Here is an 18,055-nt window from a genome sequence, read left to right on the forward strand (position 1 = left end):
ATTTTTAAACTTGGGCCATTGCTGAAGTTCTTGAAAGCAGGAAAAGAGTAGGTATTATATTAGGTCAGCCTGTTATCTTGTAGATTTTGGAAGTCTTAAAGCAGTGAATAAAACATGCTGTTCAGAAGACTGTGTTAACATCTGTCTGTCCTGTTGCACTAAGGTGGTGGTGTTGTAAGGTGGCATATGTTGAAACTAGTGAACTGAGATGGCTCTGTCAGCTTCATCTCTCTTCAGAGCAAAAGAATTTGGGAACTACTTTGTAAAATTGGTGGCAAAGGATTAGAGCTAATGGGAATGTATGACTATGTATGTATCTGTTTAAATAAAAGTAACCAATTTTAGTAAAACAAACAAACAAAAAACAAATAGATGGTCTTAGTTTTGAAATTACAATGGTTAGTTTTTGTACCAGCATCCTCCTGACCCAAATTCCAGGATGGTTGAAATACGAGCAGTGTTTTAATGGAACGAAAATTATTTACTGAAGTTTCCGGGAATCTTGTTAATTGATCTGAATAATTTTGTCATGCGTCAGAGGATACTTGTTTTGATGGCTAGCATGTGCATTTTGTTGATGCTCAATTTACTGTTTCTCATTCTGCAGAAATACTGGAAAATGTAAGGCTAATACATAAACCAGTGTCTTTGCAACCACGAGGGCTGATCAACAAAGGAAACTGGTGCTACATCAATGCTGTATCCTTACCTTGGAAAAAATTAATACACTTAAGTTAAAATTTTTATATTATATCAGTTTTTCTGGATTATTCTGGTAAGTATTATATAGAAGTATTTGTCTTCCCATATTCTGCTACTTTGGTTAAAATGTTTAAGAGTACAATCTAGGAATCCAGGGGTATTTTGGATCATTGAACCTTGTGCTTAGGGTTCCCCTGCAGCTGGTTGCACAATCCTGTTTGCAATTTGTCTTCTGTTACCTCTGTCAAAATAGTTCAGAACTGTAACTTTCACATGACTGAAAACCTTGTAATTCCTAGTTATGTTTACTCTTGACTCTGTGCATCAACTTAAGTGGTTATTTCTGTACTTGCAGTAGCTATTCTGACTCTTAGGCTTTGTTTTGGCAGTTTGGTAAGTGGGTCATTTAGTTTTCTGTTGAGCATGTTGTCGCTATCATAAGTGTAAATGCAGTGCAGTGTTTAATCCTTTTATAACAGGATGGAACATCAGCTTGCTCTTAATGTAGTGGAATTGTATTCCACTGCAAAAAAGCCCCTTTTACCTTGGGTAACAGAAATCTTCCTCTTCAATGCTGTATTATGATAGTTTTATTAATAGTATTAACTCTGGTACTGCTAGTGAAACATATTGAGACTAATTTCAAGACTGATCATTGCAGAACCGAATAACCTGTTTCCAGACCAGCGATTCTGCTTTAAGCATCAGCTCTTACCTTACATAATCAGTTCTGCATTCGTCTGATTGTATGTATTAGCTCCCATTTTTTCAGTTTTAAAATATTATGTGGGAATTTGTTACTCAGTTTTTGCACACTATAGGGATCAGGTTAATATATCTCTCTAGCTGCTGAGATCGCTGCCTTTTTCATTTCCCTGCCCCTCCGGTCTTTTAATACATTTCCTCTGTTCATTGTTCTCGCTGGGTAGCGTGGATTTTGATGTTTTTAAAATACTTTCACCCAACATACACTGTAGTTTTACTGGTTACTCCAAACTCCTCTTTACACTGCGGAATGTTTCGCATCACAGCGGGTTTGTTTGGTTTGGTTTGCTTATGGGGGTGAATCATCACCTTTAACTTGAAGTCTGTCAGCTGGCATCTTCCATTCTTTTCAGAAAACATGTTACAGGTTATCACTTGCCAATTTTCAAATTGTTAACTTAAAAAAGTCTTCCCTCTGAAAGTTCTTTTCATCTCCTGCTCCTTGACTAAATGTTTCCTTTCCCTTTAATTAAAGTTTTTGACATTATTAAAATGTCAGTGAAATCACTGCGTGTTAACAAGAAGCCTGGCTTTTTTAGTATAACTTCTGTACATTGTTAGTTAATGTTGTGATAAATATCCCTCTGTCCCAATTTAGTTATTGGATTGGTCTACATAATGAAGAGTTAGATTTGTTTTGCATATAATTTTAAATATAATTGAATATTTGGTTAATATGCAGATTACATTTTCTGAATGTTTCCTTAATGTCACTGCATAGACCCTGCAAGCCTTGGTTGCTTGCCCTCCAATGTATCATTTAATGAAGTCCATTCCAATGTATTCAAAATCACAGCGGCCGTGTACCTCAACACCAATGATAGACAGTTTGTAAGTAGCTTGTTTAAAAATAAATAAATAAATATATCTGTGATCTGACTAAGCTCACTCAGAATTATCTAACAAATGATTGTTTACTCCAATTGTTGAAAGTTGATACGTATCCAGAAGTCGTCTTTGTGTGGTTTTTTTGGTGAGATATGGTTTTTATAATGAATTTGGTATTTTGAATTGCTTGACTAGTCAAGGAAGATACTTCCTGTTGCCTGAGGAATATCAGTTTTAAATAGTGTTTAATATGCAAAAATGAACCGTGAGAGCTGCAAGAGCTAACCTGACACCTTGGTTTCATTAGCAATGATCAGGTTAATTTTTATGTTTGAACTTTACTCAGACTTCATTATGATGTTCTTTCATTGGTGGGGGCAGTCAGTAATGACAGTGATCTAATTTTATTATTTGTCCTTCTAAGTCTTAACTTGCTGCTCATGTCTAGTTGTTCCTTCCATTCTGTTTCAGTGTTCGTTTAATGAATGAGTTCACTAATATGCCTGTACCTCCTAAAGCAAAACAAGGTGAGTAGGAATAGGGGGAGAAAAGCCTTAAAATCATGGTAAGAAGGCTTTGGGGTAAGGATCTGCATTGGGTCATGTACTTAAAGCCTTTAAGTACTGGTGCTTGATCCCCTTCATGGCTCTTTGGACTTCTGGGTTTTCTTGATATCTTAAAGTCTGCTGTTGCTTTTCTGTCAGTGTTATGCTTTTTCTTATTGGTCATTCAAGTCAAGAAGTCATAGGTGTTGCACCTCATGTTTTTTCTTCTATTTTATAGACCAAATGTACAAGTGCAGTAAGAATTGTTTTTGTTGAAGGTTAGCTTAATTGTTAGGATGTCTTCTGAGAACATGCCCTTTCTAACAAAATCATTTGATGTTCACTGTATTTTACTCTGCTTCTTTCCTTACATGTTTCCAGCTGTTTGGTTTATCAGCTTGCTCAGTTATAGAATCATAGAACCATTTAAATTGGAAAAGACCTTTAAGATCGTCAAGTCCAACCGTCAGCCTAAAACTGCCGTTCCACCACTAAACCACGTCCCTAAGCACCTTGTCTAGCCATCTTCTAAATTTTTAATTCTATCATTCTTCCTTAAATATTAAACTCGCATTCATTTGGAACAAAACAGGGCCACAATAGGTCTCTAGCAGTTGCAGGTTGCCTGCAGGCGTGTTATCATGGCTTTTAATTCCTCCCCATCCTATGCACTTATTTCACTGTGAAAACTCTAGAAGTGTATGATTCTTGCTAGTACATGTTTAGGATCAGTGATGACTATGTAGTGAGGAAGAGAACATTTTTATAATGCAAATAAATTATCTTGTAGGTTTCATTTTTTTTTTAATCTCTAAACCAAATCTCTTGTATTACAAACTTATAGAAATAAAAAACAGTTTCAGGAATGTGTTTATGTAACATTATAAGAAAAATACCACGAGGAGCTGGTTGTTCCAGTGATTTCCAAACAGTTCAGACATTTCTGTGGTTTGCTGCTTAAGTTTTGTTTCTGTAAAACAAATCTTACTGTCTTATGCAACTTATTATACTTCTAGGTCATTTTATTGTATTGTAGTTTCAGAGGCCTTGTATTGCCACTAGGTTGAACAATCTGTCAGACTTCATTTTGTTTGTGTTTTGTTTTTTTCTACAGTGAGGAAAAATGATCTCTTAGCATTACAAATTTAGAAAAGATTTAAGGAAGTGTTCTTTGAATACAAAAGTAATATAAAAATTTAAATAGAACCAGAATGATTCTTTTATGATGGCTGTGGATATTCTTGTTAATCTTCAGTGTGTTGACTATGAAGGGAGTACTAACTTTCCCAGACCATCCGTAAGTCTATGTAAGGTGATGTAAGATGTTTTTAAAAAAACGTTTACAGGTAAGAGTTGTATCTTACAAATTCTGAGCTTGAGTCACTGAAATTGTAATAAAACTATTAATAAAAAAAAGAATTTTGGATTTCAAAATCTAGTGATGCCTGAAGAGAATGTTAAGGTATAATGGAGAAAAACGTCTGTATATTGTTATTTATGTACTTCTCTTTGCCTTGCAGCTTTAGGTGATAAAATTGTGAGAGACATCCGACCAGGAGCTGCTTTTGAACCTACATACATTTATAGACTTTTGACAGTTATAAAGTCAAGTCTGTCAGAAAAGGTGTGACTTAGAAATCTTTGACTTTTGTCATTGCATTGCAAGGCAGTCACTGTCCTTAAAAGAATGTAAAGCCGTATGTCAGGTTCTGTGCCTAAATATTATTAAAATCAACTAGTGGATAGTTCATTGTAATGAAGCTAGACTGCCTTAGGACTTAAATTATAGGAAGATGTTAATTCTAAGTTTGGCAGTTTGATATGTCAGAATAATAAACAAATTATGATTGGAATGGAACATCTCTTTTTATAAAGAAGATGCCTGTTCATTTATATTTAAGAAGTGAGCAGTTGTTCATTTCTGCTTGGGATTCAGCTTGGAATGGTTGAAGGTCCACAGAGACTGCAAAATACTATTTCAGGTTTCATTTCAATTTAAAGAAAAGATAAAGGTTCAAACCATCTTTTGATTTGGCCTTGGTTTGACAGCGACTTTTAATACTACTTTGAAAAGAAATAGCAAGAAAAGATAATTACCAACTCGCATGTTAGATCGAATTTGTTTTGAGAAGGATAGAGAAATTCTTGTATCCAGGTCCGTACTTGCTGTTTATGGCAGGTTACCAATTCATGTGTAGGTTCTTTTTGAATTGGTTAAAAATGAGGGGTGGTTGTAGTAAAATTGAAACCATTTGACTTTACAACTTAGACTGAGTAGTTGGTAAATTAGCTAAATTAAGAGGAGAAAGCTAGATGCTTAATGTCATGAACCTTTTGTTAAAATGAAAACATGAAGATGCCATGTAATAACTGGAAAAAAACCCCATTTTATTCAGGGCAGGCAAGAGGATGCCGAAGAATACTTGGGATTTATCCTCAATGGACTACATGAAGAAATGCTGACCCTAAAGAAACTTCTCTCTCCACATAATGAAAGTTAGTAGTTTGGTTTTGGTTTTTTTGGTTTTGGTTTGGTTTTTTTGTAGCAAACTTTAATTTCTTTCAAATATTCTCCCTTTTTCAGTGGAGATTCTGTAATACAGAGAAATGTTTGGAGATGTTGAGATAAGCATAGAATGCCATGTTTTAGGGGACTTGAAGACATTAACAAATAATCTTTTGTTAAAATCTGTCCAAAGGATAAAATAGTCCATTCCATCCAATTTACAAATGATCTGAAGTGTTACTGAGTATTTGAAAAAGCATTATCATTCTGTAAATACTCTGAATGACAATAATAATGGTATGTACCCAGTCTTCCTAAACAACAAATTTCTGTATGACAAATTTTTACTGAGCTCAACGGCACATTATTTGAGGCTAACTCAAGTTGACAAATATTTGTCTTAAGAATAGATATGTTTGTCTGCCATTCATAATAACTGCAATGTCAGTTATTTACTGGGGTTTTGGCTCTCTCCGTGGTCATTCAAAAATATATCCGTGTGTTTTTTCACTGATCTTTAAACCACTGTTGATCAAGATCTTTTTTTGAAGTGGAAACTTCTAGACTAATGGCTAATATATATCTAATACAGAACAGAACATAGTAAATTATTTTAAAACTCTTATTGACAAAGTTGGAGAAAAATTTTCTTTGGAAGAAATGTTAGAATTTGTATGCAGACTAAAATGCCATTTTATTTTACAGTGGCTTTATGTTTGGGTCCCCTATGAAAAATGAAACAAAACACTGTTAGTCTTAGCCAAGTATGGAATTAAGATCACTAGTTATCCAATTTCTCTTTAGTAGGGTAATTTTTTTTATGATATAAAATGATCATTCCATATTTTGTTCTTTAGCTATGTGCAGTTTATAGCCTTCTGACTTTGGCACTTGCAAAGAAAATATTTGCTAAGCCTTGGGTTCCCTGTAAAATATCTGTGCAGAAAAGGAGTTGTATTTAATAATGGCGTAATTATGTTTCCAGAATAACACTTGACTTTCTAATTTTTTTACCCCATACATTTACTACTAAAAATATATCAAACTTTGCTAGAAAACAACATGTTTACATACAGTCATCAGTGAGCTGCATTCTGTTAATACATGGATGTGTCCAGCTATGAGTGAGCCTGGAATGCACTTGTTCTCATTTGCTTTCTCAGGCCTGTGTTCTATGAAAACATTTTATTCTCTGAAGATTATTTATGTTTTGTCCTTTCAAATTCTTTATCAGTATACATGCTTTATTTGTAAAAAAAAAAAATCAATGCTGTTTTTTTTCCTTCACTTTAAGAACTCTCAGTGTCCAACGGCCCTGAGGCTCAGACTGTTCATGAAGAAGAGGAGCAAGATGAACAAGGGGAAGGCAGTGAGGATGAATGGGAGCAAGTGGGGCCTCGCAACAAATCATCAGTCACTCGACAAGCTGACTTTGTTCAGACTCCAATTACTGATATTTTTGGTGGTCATATAAGGTATAGTACTTTTTCGTAACAGTTGTGGAGATTGTAGGCTGCTTTGCCTTTATAGGTAATGTCTTCCTCTGCTTTGCTTTCTGTATTTTTCACCATTATTGAATAGTTGCATTGAAGAGGCTGTTCCACAGTTTGTTCAGGCCAGGAGAGGTGAATGTTCTACGATGAAGCATTTGTTATGCAAGAGAGGGTTCAGAAAGTGGACTAGAATTGTGAAAAGATGGATCAATGATCAAATGACTCTATGACTTATTGTAGAGTCTGAATATTTTTAAGTGTCTTAAAAGAACAGACTGTGTAGAGAACAAAAGCCCTGAATTGCAAATAGGGGAGTTTGAAATATGTATGCTTTGTATATTAAATCTAAGAATTCCAAAGAACTTTAGAGCTACCTAATTTTTGTGACCTTTGAGGAGTCTTGACTCAATTTGTAAATAAGGATACTAAGGGACAGTGAGATTTTCTAAGAGTTAAATCTGGTCAGTAAACTAAGAATGAAATAATAGAATAAAAAATTGTACACTTCTGGTTGTTTAGACACTTGGCTTCCCAGAGGTAGGAAAGTTAGTGTAATAGTTAATAAATAAAATGTTAAAGGTGAAAGAAGTTTGGAAAAACATAAATTACTACAAGATGTTACAGGAATGAAAAGAATGTGGGACATTACTTATATGCAGGTCTGATACCAGATGAAGGCGGAAAGTAGATACTGAAAGGATATTTTTTGGAAAGGAAGCCTCATGACTTGTTTGGAGAAATGTATAATTTTAAATTATACAAGGTAAACACTTGCTAAAAACATATTCCAAAACAAAAATGCTAGACTTGAAGAATTATTTTTAAATTGGAGACAGACACTTAATTGCTAGTGTTTGACTCCCTGTGTTGCCAGGTTTTCAGTCGAGAGGTGTGAATAATGTGGGCTAGTGCCTTCTGCCTGTGAAACGCACTGAAATTATTCTTCTGGGATTTGAGTCAGACAGCTGGCAAATAAAATGATACTTTCCATAGAAATTGGCAGACAGATGTTTGTACGTATTGATGAAATTCCACATTGATGGTATGTTCACATACCCAAGGTATTGTTAATACCCTTAGTACATTTATCATGGTCTGAATTGTTTAGATTGCTATGTAATTGCATTAGTTTTTAAAATAAGAATACCAAGAGAACGCTGTCTTCTGTAGAAGTCCACAGAAAATTACGTAAAGCAAAGGTAATACTGAAAAAAGGCAAAAACTTGCACTGAGCAGCAGAACCACAGGGTCCAATCCGACATCTGTTGTCTGCTTTCACCACACCCATTTTATTTAGCCTCCAAACCGGGTCACACAATTTACCGCGGAAACAGTATCCCACGTTGTGATGTTGGAAAGCTTCATCTTCTGAGGCTGAGGGTGGAGATAGGAAGGATTGAGTACAGAATTGCCAGTAGAATTCCACTAAATGAAATCAAATGGAAAAAGCAGCTAGGAAAACATGGTTTAAATTGGCATCTTTTGGCTTGGGGAACTTTAGGCTGTCTTCTCGAGGCTTTAATTGTCTATTAAATGCCTATTTAGGCATAATTCCTAAAAAAAAAAAAAGTCTTCCTTAAGCAATGTGAGACTCAAGTGTGTAAGCACAAAGATACACAGTTCTGTCAGGATCTAATTTGCTCATATGTAGGAGTCCCTTTTGATTTGTAAGAATTTGCAAATATTTGTTGTGCAAGCTAGCTCACGGGCCAGTTAGAAGGCTGCTAAATGTTTCCATAAGTAGTACCAACTTTTCCCTTCAAATGCACTGTTATTTTAAAAGAAAATACATCCATTTCATTGTTGTAGTTTAAGCAGGGTAGTGATGGGCAGGGCCTGTTTTCCTGAAAAATTTTTACTGTAGAGTTCTTACAGTACCCAAGAGTAATTAGCCATTGAAAAGGATGCATTTTCCCTTCATCATTTAGAAGTTGTAATTATTCTAATAAGTGATATTGTTATAGAAAATCATAGTCCAGCAAAGATTTTGCCATCAAATCAATTTTCTGCATATCTTTTGGGGGAAAAAAAAAAAAGGTTTGAAGAAATGTCACAACTTAATTTCTAATATTTTTTTTTAAAAATTCCATAATGTTATCTTTTCAGACTGTTATCCATATTATCCATTAAATCTTTAATACTTGGACTTGAAAACAGTTGGAGCTGTTAGCATTTTTCTGTTGTTTATTGCACTAAATAATGATTAGCTTAAAAAGGGTTTGGGAAGTGCATCCAAAAGCAGCAAGACTTACACAGTGAAGGGTTTGTTTGTTGAAACACTGTGCTTGCCATGTGTTGAAGGTTTTGTCCTTAAATATAGCCACGGAGGAAGTGTTAAACTGAAATAAAGATGGTACTGTTTTTCATACGCTCCCTTTCCTCTAAAGGGTATATATTTGCCAATATAAAGATGCATTGGCTTTCTGTTGGTGCTTGAGGGCTTTGCCTGAGTCAAAGGGACCCTTTTGATAGGAGTTTGCAGTACAGGGATTAAACCAGTATGTTAACATTTCGTACATGACTTGGAGAGATTTCAGCTTGGCTACATGGATTAGAGCTACGTTAATTATCTTACTACTTTCAACCTTTGTAAGGCACTGTAACAAGCGTAACAATATAATAAATGGATGGTTTCTTTGGCTGTATAAAACCACGTTTGTGTAGCAGCTGGGGCTTTTTAATGTAAGTACTGTTTTCAAAATTTAAAAAAAAAAAAAAAAAAAAAAAAAAATCCTGAGCCAGTTTGATGGGTTTTACGTTTTCAGCAAAATTTAAGAAAAATACAAATCAGGAAGAGTCTACTTAGTGGAGTGACGTTGTGGCTGAAGAGTGTACTGTCTCCTTGCACAAAACAGTGATCACCAAGCCAGGCTACTTAAAGGCTGCAACTGAATACATTTCAAACAAAAATAAAAACCAAAAAAACAGGAAACGTTCTCATGGCCTAGGTCGTTGCTCCTGCCAGTTTTCCAAAAGACTCCAATTTATGTACAAAGGAGTACACGGACAAAGTCTGGACACGGAAAGTGATGGGAGGAAAAGGAAATGCCAGTCCTTGATGGAGCATAGTTTATATTTCCTATGGCAAGATTTAAGCAAACAATTTGAAATCACTGTGAAATTGGTCTTAGTGCAGTGACCAAAAAATTTATGTATTTTTATTGGAGAATCTGGAATCGGTTGTAATTTTTACAGTAAAACATACAATTAGATAAGCACTGGTAATTTTGCACTTCAGAAGATCTGTTGGAAAACATAATTTCAAAGCTCTAATATGAAAACAGTCCAGAGGTAAATCTTTTTAAATGCATTATCAAAAATTTCAGTATTTTATCTTTAAACTTTTGATGCTTATCCAATAATTGTTTTAATCCTTGCATAAATAAAACAGTTCAAATATAATCCCATTCAGAATGCTCCAAGTGGATGTGAAAATCATTTAAATTGCAGTAAAGTGGATTCACGTTGTTCAAACTTACGCATAAACTTTGTGTCTTGTGTTTTGTATTAACTATAGGTTGAGTTACTAAAGCAGATTTCAGTCTGTTCTTACCTGAAGGTTCTATATTGTTGAAAATTAACTCTGCTTTATTACATTTTAACTTTTTTGTTTCCATAGATCTGTTGTTTACCAGCAGAGTTCTAAGGAGTCTGCTACACTGCAACCTTTCTTCACCCTGCAACTGGATATCCAGTCAGACAAGATACGCACCGTTCAGGATGCGTTGGAAAGTTTGGTGGCAAGAGAGTCTGTCCAGGGTTACACCACAAAAACCAAGCAAGAGGTGTGTTCTGTTGGCCCCTTTTTACAGTCAAATACTAAACTTTTGAAAAGGGTCTTTATACTGCTCTTGCTTTACAAATAGTTACTTGAACACTATTACTTATGTTAACAAAAGAGGTACTAACCTTTTCAAAGTGTCCTGCACCAGTAAAACATATTACACTTGAACACTGAAGGGAAGAGAACTATCTCCTAAACTAAACCCATGCCTATAAATAGGTGTGTTTTTTGAGTTGCTGTAGTAATTGGTTGGAGATTTTACTGCAGTGTGTATTAAATTAACAGGGTGAACTGTGGTAATAATGCATACTATTATGAGTAAAATAGCTTTTAGCTGTTCTTAACATATTAATTCCTGGAGATTGCCAGATGTTCATAGTGAAGGAGCAGCTCTTCAGAGTATCGTTTGAGAGCATGCTCTAGCTTTAAGAAGAAAACTCCTGTAGTAGAACACTTGTGTGGTTGTCTGTGCAGCTATCCTTGATGGGTTCTGATTTACACTTTTCACTTACAAATCAAAAATGAAAATATTTGGTGGTGGTAGGCCTAGTAGAAGTCCATCTAGAACCTCACTAAAACATCTGATGATCACTATCTTTCTCTCTGGATTAATAATCTGAGATCTTTCAATAGTAACACCTCCATTCAGTGTCCTTGGCACTGTACAGTTGACTGGTTTGCTATACAGAGCCCTAAAAAACCCCAACTTGTCAGTAATACAATTCAGTTTTAGATTGTCAGCTCCAGAAAAACAGAGAATACCTGGAAAAGATCAATCAAAATGAATGACAGTATAAAAGTTATGATATAAAAGGAACGAATAAGGGAGAGGAGCTGTTCGGCATCAAGAAGAAAAAATATGGAAGTAGAGAGATGGAACCAGATGTAAAATTTAAAATCATAGAATCACTTTGGTTGGAAAAGACCTTTGAGATCATAGAGTCCAACCTTTAACCTAACCCTGCCGTCCCATCGCTAAACCATGTCCCTTAAATGGGGCTGCTCTGAAAAGGAAAAAGACTGATTTTTCTCAGTGATACTCAACCAATAAATAGGAATAGGACCTAGGCTAGGTGTTACCTGTGGCATTTGTAGAGTTGTCCTTGCTGCTTTAAGGGAAGATTAAGATTGGAGAAACACCAGTCAGGATTTACACAAATCGTTATAATTGATTCAGAGCGGAGGACCTTTTGACATCTCCAAGCCCAGTGATTCTCTGTCACTTTGAGTACCAGGACATTTTATTTGGTATTCTCATGCAGCCCTGCAAATTTTTGTACCTTACTTTTCAAATGATACAGAACATAATAGTAATCATTGCAAAAGAAAAATACTTCATTGGAAGAAAAGCATGCTTTTGTCATTGCAGTTTGAGAACTTGATATAGGGTAGTAAATTAAACTTCTTCCCCACTAAAGTATTGCCTTGCTTCTTATCGTGTGCATTAGTAAAGAACATTACCTCTGGTGTCCATGGATTGCTCAGATGGGAATTTTGCGTACACTGTTCATAACTTCTTTCAGTAGGCCAGGATGGAAAGAGGCTCTTGAGTTGTAGATGTTCTTTCTGACATTCATTTCTCTATCTGTAAGTTTTCTAAATACTCCAAATGAGAATATGGTTAAATAAAGAAGGGATGGACCAATTTCTTTGAAAAGCTAAAGATGGATAGCTGAAATTTCTCTGCCTTGTACACTCACTAGGAGTGTTAGAGAACATTTATTTCTCCAGTTGTCTTCCATATGAAAGAAACATTTGCAATGCAAGCTCATCATGATTTACCACATAGATTTTGTTTTGCTAGTCATTCATTTTTTGGTTTTTACTGCAGATGGTTTTAACTTCTTTAGTGACAACCCAGTGTTCAATTACGGGGTTTGGAAGAAATGGGTGTTTAAATTAGGTGCTGGAGGTTTGGTCTGGCTTATATTTCAGAGTCTGAATGGAAATGCAAGCATTCACAATGTCTTTTAGATCTTTTTTCAAAAGAAATTCACGAACAGCTATTTCAACTTGAATTAAGTTTGTAGTGAAAATGCTGAACACATTGACTGTAGAACAAGCATAGGACTTTGCACATAGGAATTTTCAAAATGTATTGCGAGGAAGTATTTCATCTCCATTTCACAGAAGGGGGGCTCAGGACTACTGCTAAAGCTAAAAATCATATCACTAAAAGTTATTGTCTTCTGATGATTTTAATCTGTATGGTAGTCTTTACAGTTGTGGGCATAAATGAAAGATATGAAAAAAAAATCTTCCAAATATATGTGAACGATTTCTCTGAAAGTTTGATTTTTTTTTTAGTCGCTTTAAGCTGTTTTGAATTTTATGTGTGTATTGATATAAACAGGAAATCAGTCAGATTTTCATGCGGTGTTTAAAATAATGAGGTGTTTTAAATGAAAATAGGTGTTTAAAATGGAGCTGCATTCTCTTGCTTTTCTGACTCCATTTCATTTGCTCACCAGCATTTGAAGAAAGTTTTGTTTGTTTGTTTTTGGTTTTTGTTTCTTCTGGTCTTGCAGATCAGTTTGTTAAATCTTGCATATTTCAACAGTTAATGTGTTTTTTTGAAAGGAATTTTTATCCTCACTGAAGTCTCTTACTCCTGTTTGCAGACTGCTTGTGTTTTCTAACAGAAGTGAAGACTCTTGAGTAACAAATTAGCCTTACCTCCTTTACTTTTCCAGGCTACCTTCCACATGCTCCTTAGAAGGAGTCTTCACATCCCCTGGAGTTCTCAAACTGCTCCTTGAGGACCTCACAAGTATTTTCTTGAGACTCTGACTCATGTTCACTAAAATATTTATGGCACTTTTAGCTGGTAATGTTGCTGCCAGAAACTGGGGCCCCTTGATGCAGTCAGGACAGCAGAACACGTGTCTCTTCCTCAGCTGCTACTCTTCAGTCTGGCACCATAACACAAAACTGCTTTGATCTGTGCTTTCAGCTTTCAGCTGAGCTGCAGGCATCTGTTCCCACGTGCCAGCTCGGTTACTGAGGATGGAGGATGGCAACTGCTTAAACCACTGCAGTGATTCTGAATTCAGCAGCATATTCCAAGTGATTGACCTTTGATTAGAGTATAATACCTTGCTAAGAATTTATTAATCACTAAGCTTTCATGAGGAGTTTCTCCTGGGGTGAAAGGTGCTTTTAGTACTGCAGTACCTAAATACCTGTGCTCATTCTAACATGTTACATTCTGCTCAAAGGTATTCGGGTTCTCCTTTAAGACAGCACTTCGGTTGAAGATCCAATGTGCTTTAAGTCATGAACTGCAGTGTCTTATCATAAATGAATATTAATTTTTTTTAAATTGTGGTTTTTCTGCTGGTGTATTTAAAATTAGTTATTTATTCCTCTTTTAAAGGAGCAATTTTGAGCAGTTAACAAAAAATTACAGTTTTTCTTCATCTTTGTTCTACATATGTGTTAGGTGGAGATCAGCCGAAGAGTGACACTAGAAGAACTGCCCCCTGTTCTTGTTTTACACCTCAAGCGGTTTGTATATGAGAAAACTGGTGGATGCCAGAAGCTTATCAAGAATATTGAGTATCCTGTTGATCTGGAAATTAGTAAAGGTAAGGATTTTAACAGAATTTTCCCTTCTTTAGGGAAAAGATAATGTTGTGTTTCCTAGGGGTATCTCTTTGTGTTTCGGTTTTCTTTGCTCCCCGCTTCATGCACAAGATTTCTTCTCCATTGTTGTTTGGAAACTTAGTAATTTGGATGGGTATCTTGTATGTGGCTTCCCCTTCCTTCATAAAAAGAATATATTGGGGTTCTGCGTTTAGTCTTGCCAAAGCTGATACTGCCTGTGTATGAGTCTGGGCATCCATTTTGCAGAGAACATTATGGTGAAAGATCTTTGCCATGTCTTAGACATTGGGTTGGCCAAATAAGAGCTTCCTGCAGATTTGAGGAGTAAGGTTACATACTGCTGAGGACAAATATTGGAAGTGGTCCTGTTGAATGAGGGGTATGTCCCTATACAAAGCTGTTGCCAAGTAATAGTAGATAGTTTTATCTCAGATTTTGTTCATAAAAGTGGCAAATTATTGTAATAAACAGTGGCTGATGAAAGGAAACCGGGCATTTTATAAAAAATGCAGCCTGGAGGCAAACAAGTAAGCCATAGTCCAGAGGTTAAACAACAGAAGTTCTCTCTTTTAAGAAGTATCTTAAGAGATACCAGTTTTACAAAGTGTGAGAGCTTGCATATAATCGAGCATCTGAAGCTTGCCAAATTATATGCATTTTTTTTTTTATTTGACAGATTGGCCAGCCAGTAGATCAAATAGGAAATAAATAAATAAATTAATGATCAGTCATCTCTCAAGTGAGATATACACTCTGTCAGACAGTAACCTTTTGTTTTACTTCAAGAATTTTTAAAATAAAATATTAAAGAATGGATATTTGTAGAACTAGTTCCCTTTGCCTTGACTGACAAAAATGGTTGTAGTATGACTTGGAATCTGAAATTGGTTATTGTTGTTGTCTGACAGTAGGAATGAAAGTTAAAACATAAATAGTCTGATCTTTTGCACTTTTTTATTATTCTTCAGGGGTTTTTTTGTAGTATTTTTAAGCCTTCCATAAATGTTGATGTTGAGCAAACCTCAAAATTCATTCCCTTCATTACCAGGTATCAGAACCATGACCATTCTTTAAAGGCTGAGAAGACGTTTTAATTAAACTTTCTCCTTTTTAGTAGTGTTGGTTTCTCTTAGAAATAATTGATCCCTTTAAAACTTGAATTTCTAAACTTGCTAACTATTGCCTTTGTGACTTTTTTCCCTCCTCCAGAGCTACTATCTCCTGGTGTGAAAAGTAAAATTTTTAAAGGCCAAAGAACCTACCGGCTCTTTGCAGGTATTTTATCTATATGCCTCTAGTCCCTGTATTGCAAATACAAATTCTGCATATAGAATTCTAGAAACACTGCTATTTCATGGATTATATAGAATATTTTCTTTTGAATTACACTGAAGTAGCTTGTGGGTGTCCAGTTACTGTATTTAGTGGGGGTTTTTTGCCTATGTGCATATACACATATATTGGTACATCTGTATTTATATGTCTCACTGATCCAGCTTTGTGCAAAAACAGAGTTCTGTAACAGATCCACCCTCAAATACACCTGTAATATAACTGTGCTTAAAATACACCTCATACCCTGAGAATAATGTTTCAAGTGTCTTTTGAAATGGGTGTTTGAATGCTGGCTTCACATTCTTTGGACCCTTAAGATGCGTGTGGCTGGCAGGGTATGAACAGCATATTGCAGGTGGAAAAGTTTAACTTGGAGGAGATGATGATTTCTGTGTGAGGAAACAATGTTTTTAAGTGTCTGCGATGTATACAAAATACCTAAATTGGTAGTTAAGATTGGAAGCCTGTGTAAGAAATCAGAAGCAGTAATGAATTTCCTGAAGTTTCAAACTCCTGCACAGTTTATGATTTGCACCTGCTTGTTTGTGTTGGCGTCAGGAGAACATAATAAACCGGAGAACCAGAGGTCTTAACTTCTGCGTCACCAAATCTGTGCCAGTACTGGTGGCCTTATGTGACTTGGTGGTTTGGATCCAGTTTTGTGATGGCTGAGGCTACAGAAGGAAATAACATACCTGTCTCTTGTGGGAATTCAGGACTCTTTCTGGTGGTGTAATTTCTATTTTATCAATAGTGGTTTTCATGGGACAAGTTTAGACAGCGTATGTGAGGTGGCTTGAAGAAAATGTGTTACTACTGTAATTTTTTCTAACTCCTTCCTGTCAATTACAGCAATTCTTTCAGCTTTCTATTTTTTTTTATTAAGTATAGGGTTAGGGCTTGCATGTTCCTAGAAAGGAGTTAAATGCAATTTCTTATATGCATCCTTAGAATTACATACATAAAAGATCTCTTCCATTTGGAGGCGGTTGCCACACCTAGCACTTAAGGCTCAGCATTAACCTTTGGGTTTGGTTTCTGCAAGGAGAGCTAAGACTTATTTTCTGCAGAACACTTCTGACAACAGAGATAATTGAGGAAAGAAGCCAGTTTGAATCTCTCTTGGAAGTAGCAGTAGTTAATCAGAGATGTTCAGTTCACAGTTTTCTTCAGGAGGTTACTGAGCACAAATAAATGTGAAACTTGTAGATTGGTACTTCAACAGAACCTGTGTTCAGAGTAAAATTATGGTTAAGACAAAGTGAAAAAAAGAGGGGGAATAACTGGCTTACATTTGTAATCAGCATTCTTTGAATTCAAAGTCTTGCCTGATTTGTGTTTTTTTTTTAGACTGCTACAGAGCCTTCCCTGATTTTTTTTTTTTAAACAAATAGTTTCAATAAAAGACTGTTGTTGTCAGCAGGCAGAGAGAATGTGTAGCTTAGAACATGTTGCTAAGCGTGGCAGTACCTGTTGGAAGCTCTGGAGGGTGTGCTGCGCTGTTGCAGATGGCCTTTGTGAGACAGATCCTTCCCAGAAAATCCCCTAGGAAGTTACCCAAAGCAATTTGATGCTTTTGATTCTTAATTTACTTAAGCCACCTTTTACAATCATGAGATTTGGTGTGCTGGAGAAACATTACTAATATTACATAGCATCAAATGTAAGCAAGCACTAAACACTTAGATTCTTGCTGAAGCCGGACCGTACCATCTGCAAAACCATGAGTATGCTATGAGGAATCATAGAATCATCATAGAATCATAGAATGTTTTGGGTTGGAAGGGACCCCTAGAGGTCATCTAGTCCAACCCCCCTGCAGGAGCAGGGATACCGCTAACTAGATCAGGTTGCTCACAGCCCCGTCCAACCTGGCCTTGAATGCTTCCAGGGATGGGGCCTCCACTACCTCTCTGGGCAACCCCTTCCAGTGTTTCACCACCCTCATTGTAAAGAATTTCTTCCTTATATCTAGTCTAAAGCAATATGTGACCTTTTTTCTTGATATATAGCGTATATGTGCATCATGAATTTCTCTTTGCAGTTGTCTATCATCATGGAAACAGCGCAACTGGTGGCCATTACACTACGGACGTCTTCCAAATTGGTCTAAATGGCTGGTTACGCATCGATGACCAGGCAGTCAAAGTGATAAACCAGTACCAGGTGGTGAAGCCGTCTGCAGAGCGCACAGCCTACCTCCTGTACTACCGCCGAGTTGACCTGCTGTGAAACTTCTCCCTTTTATGCTGTGTGTGCAAGATACCTGCTTTGTAGAACGCCAACTATCACTAACTTTTTTTTTTCCTCCTGTAAATTCTCTTTTTCTTTTTTTTTTTCCTTTTTTTTTTTTTTTTTTTTTCCCTTGCAACTATGGGATAGAGTGATAAAGGAAACTACCTTGGGTTTGTGCACAACATAGTTTGTGTTGACTTTTGACTTTGCAGAATGAAGTCACTTGGTTGAAAGACTCGAATCTCATGAATCACAA

At 36.0% G+C, this 18,055-nt stretch overlaps 1 protein-coding gene across 2 annotated transcripts in view; it reads left to right on the forward strand.

The window, feature by feature from the left end:
• The window catches only part of USP10 (ubiquitin specific peptidase 10), a 39,853-nt gene extending 21,798 nt beyond the window's left edge, over positions 1-18,055 (forward strand). For both annotated transcript variants that reach the window (XM_035902584.1, XM_035902582.1), the window contains 10 exons: positions 608-699; positions 2,189-2,298; positions 2,767-2,822; positions 4,361-4,464; positions 5,237-5,336; positions 6,641-6,821; positions 10,459-10,624; positions 14,066-14,210; positions 15,439-15,504; positions 17,609-18,055. In XM_035902584.1, the coding sequence (XP_035758477.1) occupies positions 608-699; positions 2,189-2,298; positions 2,767-2,822; positions 4,361-4,464; positions 5,237-5,336; positions 6,641-6,821; positions 10,459-10,624; positions 14,066-14,210; positions 15,439-15,504; positions 17,609-17,796 (1,208 nt within the window). In that variant the 3' untranslated portion in view covers positions 17,797-18,055. The remainder of the gene's footprint in view (positions 1-607; positions 700-2,188; positions 2,299-2,766; positions 2,823-4,360; positions 4,465-5,236; positions 5,337-6,640; positions 6,822-10,458; positions 10,625-14,065; positions 14,211-15,438; positions 15,505-17,608) is intronic.

This window comes from Egretta garzetta, unplaced genomic scaffold (assembly GCF_000687185.1).
Source record: "Egretta garzetta isolate BGI_Z169 unplaced genomic scaffold, ASM68718v1 scaffold39, whole genome shotgun sequence".
Lineage (NCBI taxonomy): Eukaryota > Metazoa > Chordata > Aves > Pelecaniformes > Ardeidae > Egretta > Egretta garzetta.